This window comes from Lethenteron reissneri, chromosome 65 (assembly GCF_015708825.2).
Source record: "Lethenteron reissneri isolate LAM-NWPU_2019-01 chromosome 65, ASM1570882v1, whole genome shotgun sequence".
Classification (NCBI taxonomy): Eukaryota; Metazoa; Chordata; class Hyperoartia; order Petromyzontiformes; family Petromyzontidae; genus Lethenteron; species Lethenteron reissneri.
Window position 1 is genome coordinate 13,074,007 of NC_083843.1, and position 8,497 is coordinate 13,082,503.

The 8,497-nt window shown below is 54.0% G+C and overlaps 1 protein-coding gene across 1 annotated transcript in view; it reads left to right on the plus strand.

Moving 5' to 3' along the window:
- The first annotated feature begins 1,294 nt into the window (after positions 1–1,294).
- Positions 1,295–8,497, plus strand: part of LOC133359479 (bifunctional 3'-phosphoadenosine 5'-phosphosulfate synthase 1-like) — a 12,624-nt gene continuing 5,421 nt past the window's right edge. The window contains exons 1-7 of the mRNA XM_061577896.1: positions 1,295–1,643; positions 2,815–2,929; positions 4,717–4,952; positions 5,598–5,736; positions 6,981–7,099; positions 7,429–7,542; positions 7,969–8,080. Of these exons, the coding sequence (XP_061433880.1) occupies positions 1,614–1,643; positions 2,815–2,929; positions 4,717–4,952; positions 5,598–5,736; positions 6,981–7,099; positions 7,429–7,542; positions 7,969–8,080 (865 nt within the window). The 5' untranslated portion in view covers positions 1,295–1,613. The remainder of the gene's footprint in view (positions 1,644–2,814; positions 2,930–4,716; positions 4,953–5,597; positions 5,737–6,980; positions 7,100–7,428; positions 7,543–7,968; positions 8,081–8,497) is intronic.

An 8,497-nucleotide genomic window follows, 5' to 3' on the forward strand; every position in this document is an offset into this window, starting at 1 on the left:
AGGGGAATGTCTCCCCTCTAACCCCTCCCTCGCTATCTCTGTGCGGTCGACGAACCCCTAGAGCCCAAAGACAAAGATCCCCCGTGTAGCCTCTAGCAGGCTGTAGGGGCAAGTGCTGTTAGTGGCACTTACACACAGACAAAGATCCCCCGTGTAGCCTCTAGCAGGCTGTAGGGGCAAGTGCTGCTAGTAGCACCTACACACAGACAAAGATCCCCCGTGTAGCCTCTAGCAGGCTGTAGGGGCAAGTGCTGCTAGTAGCAGCACCACCACGCCCGGCCGCCTTTGTCTCTGCCCCAGTGCTAGCGATGTTCACTACAACACCACTATATCATCACTACACCGCTACACCAGGTACTCATTTGAGGCTGAGTCGACCTAAGGGAGGCCCAGGACCGGTTCAGACAATCGTCACTGGTGGTGTTGGCCGTGAGCGAGAATCGAACTCGGGTAGCCGAGTTCATAGTGCAGCGTAGTGCTACCTACTACACTACCACTCACACACACACAGACACTGACACACACACAGTGTACACACACACACAGACACACACACTGACACACACACACAGACACACACACACTCGCACAGTGTCACACACACACTCACACAGACACACACTCACACACACACATACACACACAGTGTCACACACTCACACACTCACACACACACAGTGTCACACACACTCACACACACACAGTGTCACACACTCACACACACATACAGTGTCACACACACACACACAGTGTCACACACACACACTCACACACACAGTGTCACATACTCACACACACAGTGTCACACAGACACACGCTCATACACTCACACACTCACACACACACAGTGTCACACAGACACACACTCACACACTCACTCGCTCACCCACACAGTGTCACACACTCACAATGTACACCCTGAGTGAGGTCATGGGCCTATGAGTGAGGTCCTCCTGAGTGAGGTCATGGGCCCCTGAGTGAGGGCTCCTGAGTGAGGTCATGGGCCCCTGAGTGAGGGCCCCTTAGTGAGGGCCCCTGAGTGAGGGCCCCTGAGTGAGGTCATGGGCCCCTGAGTGAGGTCATGGGCCCCTGAGTGAGGTCAAGGGCCCTGAGTGACCTGGTCGATCTTTATGGAGCTCTGGCGGGGCCCATGACCTCACTCAGGAGCCCTTGACCTCACTCAGGGGCCCTTGACCTCACTCAGGGGCCCTCACTCAGGGGCCCATGACCCTCCGCGGGGCTCCGCCCACGGCCGCTGCCGGGCTACTAAAGCGGCGCTCACGGCGCTCACACTCACAGTCTCTCACAGTCACACACACACACAGTCTCTCTGCCTGTGTCTCTCTGTGTGTCTCAGTGTCTCTCTGTGTCTCTCTGTGTCGCTTGCAGTGTCTCTGTGTCTCTGTCTCTCTGTGTCTCTCTCCCAGTGTCTCTCTGTGTCTGTGTCTCTCTGTCTCTCTCTCCCAGTGTCTCCGTGTCTCTGTGTGTGAGTGTCTCTCTGTGAGTGTCTATCTGTGACTCTCTCCCAGTGTCTCTGTGTCTCTCTGAGTCTCTGTGTGTCTCTCTGTGAGTGTCCCTGTGAGTGTCTCTGTGAGTGTCTGAGTGGTAGTGCCATGGCGTTCCTCAGCACATGGGTTCCTAAAGTAAGTGACAGCGAAAATGCCTGTGTGGTGGTGGTAGTGGTAGTAATGGTAGCAACAGCACTTGCCCCTACAGCCTGCTAGAGGCTACACGGGGGATCTTTGTCTGTATAGGTGCTACTAACAGCACTTGCCCCTACAGCCTGCTAGAGGCTACACGGGGGGTCTTTGTCTGTGTGTAGGTGCTACTAGCAGCACTTGCCCCTACAGCCTGCTAGAGGCTACACCGGGGATCTTTGTCTGTGTATAGGTGCTACTAACAGCACTTGCCCTACAGCCTGCTAGAGGCTACACGGGGGATCTTTGTCTGTGTGTAGGTGCTACTGGCGGCACTTGCCCCTACAGCCTGCTAGAGGCTACACGGGGGATCTTTGTCTGTGTGTATGTGTGACAGCACTTGCCCCTACAGCCTGCTAGAGGCTACACGGGGGATCTTTGTCTGTGTAGGTGCTACTTACAGCACTTGCCCCTACAGCCTGCTAGAGGCTACACGGGGGATCTTTGTCTGTGTGTAGGTGCTGTTATGGGGAGCGGTGGGTGTAGTGGTTAGCGCTATGCTGCGCTACGAACCTGGCGACCCGAGTTCGATTCCCGCTCACGGCCAACACCGGTGACGGATTATCTGAGCCGGTCCCGGGCCTCCCCTAGGTCGACTCAGCCTCAAATGAGTACCTGGTGTAGCGGTGTAGTGTAGTGAACATCGCTAGCACTGGGGGAGAGACAAAGGCGGCCGGGCGTGGTGCTGGCCACCCACCCCCTCGTGTGCCGTGCTGGCCTTCATAGGTGCTCGCTAACAGTACTTGCCCCTACAGTCTGTTAAGGCTATATGGGGGATCTTTTGTGTCTGTGTGTATCTGTGTGTATCTGTGTGTATCTGTGTGTGTCTGGGTGTCTGTGTGTGTGTGTGTCTGTGTGTCTCTGTGTGTGTATCAGTCTCACTGTGTGTGTGTCTGTGTGTGTGTGTCTGTGTGTGTGTATCTGTGTGTGTATCTGTGTGTGTATCTGTGTGTGTGTGTATCAGTCTCACTGTGTGTGTGTCTGTGTGTGTGTCTGTGTGTGTGTGTATCAGTCTCACTGTGTGTGTATCTGTGTGTGTGTGTCTGTGTGTGTGTGTATCTGTGTGTGTGTATCAGTCTCACTGTGTGTGTCTGTGTGTGTGTCTGTGTGTCTACAGGACATGCAGCGTGCTACGAATGTGGTGTATCAGTCTCACCACGTGAGTCGCTCCAAGCGTGGCCAGGTGGTCGGGAACCGGGCCGGGTTCAGGGGATGCACCATCTGGCTTACAGGTACACACACACACATACACACACATACACACACACACATACACACACATACATACACACACACATACAAACATATACATACATACACACAGATACACACACACATACACACAGATACATACACACAGATACACACACATATACACACAGATACATACACACACACACATACACACATACACACACATACACACACATACATACACAACAACACAACAATCGCCATTCGCCACTAAGTGGCGGTGACGTCACCACGACGCTTTTGCCGGGCCATGTGCACTTTGAGGCTATCACGTGAAGTGTCGAAATCCCGCTGGCAGGAGGTCACGGGACAGACCCAGCAGGTGCCACGGGTCGACTGACTGAGATGACCGAGATGACTGGCTGATGCACCACCTGTGCCCCCTACTGTACCAACTTGCTGCGCGTTAGCCACCCGGCACTCCGCTCGTTGTTGTGAGCGTCGCTCCTCCGCCCTCCGTTGTTGTTGGAGGGCGACTGCCTCCAACTGCCCAGTAGCGTCCTTCACGAGCCTCCTCCACAGAGGCCGATCTTGACACCGCTGGTACCAGTCATCGGCAAGTCCACGCAGCTCCACGTCCTCCTGTATCACGTCACTCCATCTCTTCTCCACACAGAGACACACAGAGACACACAGAGACACACAGAGACACAGAGAGACACAGAGAGATACACGGAGACACAGAGACACACAGAGACACACAGAGATACACAGAGACACTCAGAGACACGCAGACACACGTAGAGACACTCAGACACACGTAGAGACACTCAGAGACACGCAGAGACACGCAGAGACACGCAGAGACACAGAGAGATACACGGAGATACAAGGAGACACGGAAACACACAGAGACACACACACAGATGCGCAGAGACGCACAGAGACACACACAGAGACACGCAGAGACACACAGAGACACACAGAGACGCACAGAGACGCACAGAGACGCACAGAGACGCACAGAGACGCACAGAGACGCGCGGAGACACGCGGAGACACGCGGAGACACGCGGAGACACACAAAGATACACAGAGAGACACAGAGACACACAGAGACACACAGAGACACACAGACACACAGAGACACACAGAGACATCGACACAGAGACACACAGAGACACACAAAGACTCACAGACACACACAGACACACAGAGACACAGAGACACACAGAGACACACCGAGACATCTACACAGAGACACACAGAGACACACATTCACTCACTCACACACACTCACTCACACTAACTCACTCACTCTCACTCACTCACACACACTCACTCACACTCACACAGACTCACTCACACTCACTCACACTCACTCACCCACTTACCCACTCACCCACTCGCTCACACACTCACTCACACACACTCAATCACACACTCACTCGCACACTCGCACACTCGCACACTCACTCACACACTCACTCACTCACACACTCTCTCACTCACACCACTCACACTCACTCACACACTTACCCACTCACACACTCATTCACTCACTCACTCACAAACTCACACATTCACTCATACACTCACTCACTCACACACTCATTCACTCATTCACTCACACACTCACTCACAAACTCACACATTCACTCATACACTCACTCACTCACACACTCATTCACTCACACACTCACTCACAAACTCACACATTCACTCACTCAGACACACAGAGACACACAGAGACACACAGAGACATCGACACAGAGACGCACAGAGACACACAGAGACACCCACACGCGCTCCGTGTGTCCGCCAGGTCTGTCCGGAGCGGGCAAGACGACCCTGGGCTTTGCGCTGGAGGAGTATCTGGTGGTGCACGACATCCCCTGCTACTCGCTGGACGGTGACAACGTCCGCCACGGCCTCAACAAGAACCTGGGCTTCACGCCGAGCGACCGCGAGGAAAACATCCGGCGCATCGCAGAGGTGGCCAGGCTGTTCGCTGACGCGGGGCTGGTGTGCATCACCTCGTTCATCTCTCCCTACCAGCGGGTAACTACTCAGTCGCTTAGTCAGTCGCTCAGTCAGTCAGTCGCTTAGTCAGTCAGTCAGTCGCTTAGTAAGTCAGTCACTCAGTCAGTCGCTCAGTCAGTCGCTCAGTCAGTCGCTCAGTCAGTCGCTTAGTCAGTCACTCAGTCACTCAGTCAGTCAGTCAGTCACTCAGTCAGTCACTCAGTCAGTTACACACTCAGTCAGTCACTCAGTCAGTCACTCAGTCACTCGCTCAGTCAGTCACTCAGTCAGTCACTCAGTCAGTCGCTCAGTCAGTCGCTCAGTCAGTCACTCAGTCAGTCAGTCACTCAGTCAGTCACTCAGTCAGTTACACACTCAGTTACACACTCAGACAGTCAGTCAGTCACTCAGTCATTCAGTCACTCAGTCAGTCACTCAGTCACTCAGTCAGTCACTCACTCAGTCACTCAGTCAGTTACACACTCAGTTGCACACTCACTCAGTCAGTCACTCGGCGAGTCACTCAGTGTGTGTGTATGTCTATGTGTCTATATCTGTGTGTGTCTCTGTGTGTGTCTCTGTGTGTGTGTGTGTCTATGTGTGTGTCTATGTGTCTATGTCTATGTGTGTGTCTATGTCTCTATATCTATGTGTGTGTGTGTCTCTCTGCGTGTGTCTCTGTAGGACCGTGAGAATGCCCGTAAGATCCACTCTGACGCTGGGCTGCCCTTCTTTGAGCTCTTTGTGGACGCTCCGCTGGAGGTCTGTGAGCAACGAGACGTGAAAGGCCTCTACAAGAAGGCCAGAGCCGGGGAGATCAAGGGTGAGACACACACAGACACACACACACACACAACAACAACCGCCATTCGCCCCTAAGTTGCGGTGACGTCACCACAACGCTTGTGCCAGGCCATGTGCACCTTGAGGCCACGTGAAGTATTGAACGCCCGCTGACGGGAGGTCACGGGGCAGACTCAGCAGGTGCCACAGGTCGACTGACTGAGACGAGTGGTTGATGCACCACCTGTGCCCCTACTGTGCCAACTTGCTGCGTTTTAGCCACCCGGCGCTCTACTCGTTGTTGTGAGCGTCGCTCCTCCGCCCTCCGTTGTTGTTGGAGGGCGACTGCCTCCAACTGCCCAGTAGCGTCCTTCACGAGCCTCCTCCACAGAGGCCGATCTTGACACCGCTGGTACCAGTCATCGGCAAGTCCACTCAGATCCACGTCCTCTTGTACCACATCACTCCATCTCTTCTCTAGCCCATGCCGTGCCCATTTAGCCCCCTCGATCCGGCCGAACAAAAGCTGTTTAGGCATGCGGTGGCTGAGCATGCGGGCTACATGACCCAGCCAACGCAGCCTTGCCTGCAGGAGGAGCTCACCGATGGGACTTTGTCCAATCCGGCCTGGTTAAACCCAGGATGGATGGTAGGCAGGCCAGCCTCAATGTTTCTAACCAGTATCATAGGCCTTGACCAGGTCAATAAAGCAGAGATGTAGGTCTTGTTGGAATTCCCTACACCTCTGCTGTAGCAGACAGACAGAAATATGGCATCAGTGCAGGACCGCCCTTTCCTGAAACCGCATTGGGGCTCCGCAAGCAATCCTTGCCAGGACCTTTCCCGGCACACTGAGGAGTGAGATGCCCCTGTAGTTGTTACAGTCTGTGCGGTCCCCCTTCTTAAAGGGAGGGACCACACAGACTGTGTGTGTACACTGTGTGTGTGTGTACACTGTGTGTGTGTGTACACTGTGTGTGTGAACTGTGTGTGTGTGTGTACACTGTGTGTGTGTGTACACTGTGTGTGTGTGTGCTTGTGTGTGTGTGCGTTCGACACTTCACCTGGCCTCAAGGTGCACTTGGCCTGGCACAAGCGTCGTGGTGACGTCACCGCCACTTAGTGGCGAATGGCGGTTGTTGTTGTGTGTGTATACACTGTGTGCGTGTGTGTACACTGTGTGTGTGTTCACTGTGTGCACTGTGTGTGTGTACACTGTGTGTGTGTGTGTACACTGTGTGTGTGTATTCACTGTGTACACTGTGTGTGTGCGTCTGTGCGCAGGCTTCACCGGCATTGACTCGTCGTACGACAAGCCGGAGACTCCGGACCTGGTGCTCAAGACGAGCGAGACGACCATCGATGAGTGCGTCATGCGGATCGTGGAGCTCCTGCAGGAGGGGGTGAAACACTCACTCAGTCACTCACTCACTCACTCAGTCACTCACTCAGTCAGTCACTCACTCACTCACTCAGTCACTCACTCAGTCACTCACTGTGTCACTCACTCAGTCACTCACTCACTCAGTCACTCACTCAGTCACTCACTCAGTCAGTCAGTCACTCACTCAGTCACTCACTCAGTGTCACTCAGTCACTCACTCAGTCACTCACTCAGTCACTCACTGTGTCACTCACTCAGTAACTCACTGTGTCACTCACTCACTGTGTGTGTCACTCACTGTGTGTGTCACTCACTGTGTGTGTCACTGTGTGTGTGTCACACACACAGGGTATTGTGCCCATGTCCGCCACAGTGGAGGTCAAGGAGCTCTTCGTAGCTGAGAACGCCGTGAGCGCCCTGCAGGCCGAGATGCAGGGCTTGCCCACACTGAGCATCACAGAGGTGAGTGGGTGGGTGAGTGGGTGAGAGAAAGGGTGAGTGGGTGAGTGAGTGAGCGTGGGAGTGAGTGAGTGGGTGAGTAGGTGAGTGAGTCAGTGGGTGAGTAGGTGAGTCAGTGAGTGAGTTTTTGAGTGTGTGAGTCAGTGGATGAGTGAGTGGGTGAGTGGGGGAGTGTGTGAGTGTGTAAGTGACTGAGTGTGTGAATGAGTGGGTGAATGAGTGGGTGAGTGAGTGGGTGGGTGAGTGAGTTGGTGAGTGAGTGTGGTGTGTCTGAGTGGGTGAGTGAGTGTGTATCTGTGTAGTATGTGTCTAAATGTGTGTGTGTGTGAGTGTGTGTGAGTGTGTGTGTATGTGTAGTATTTGTATATATTTGTGTCTGTGTGTATCTGTGTAGTATGTGTATATATGTGTGTGTCTGTGTGTGTGCAGTTGGACCTGCAGTGGGTGCAGGTGCTGTCTGAGGGCTGGGCTACGCCGCTGGCCGGCTTCATGCGTGAGAGGGAATACTTACAGTGCCTGCACTTCAACTGCCTGCTCGATGGTACTCACCACTCACTCACACACTCACCCACTCACTCACTCACTCACCCACTCACTCACTCACTTCACCCACTCACCCACCCACTCACTCACCACCTCACTCACTCACCCACTCCCTCACCTCACCCACTCACTCACTCACTCACCCACTCACCCCCCACTCACTCACCACTCACTCACCATTCACTCACCACTCACTCACTCACCACTCATACACTCACTCACCCACTCACTCACTCACCACTCACTCACCACTCACTCACCACTCACTCACTGACTAACCCACTCACTCACTCACCACTCAAACACCCACTCACCCACTCACGCCTCACTCACCCACTCACTCACTCACTCACCCACTCACCCACTCACCACTCACTCACCATTCACTCACCACTCACTCATACACTCACTCATA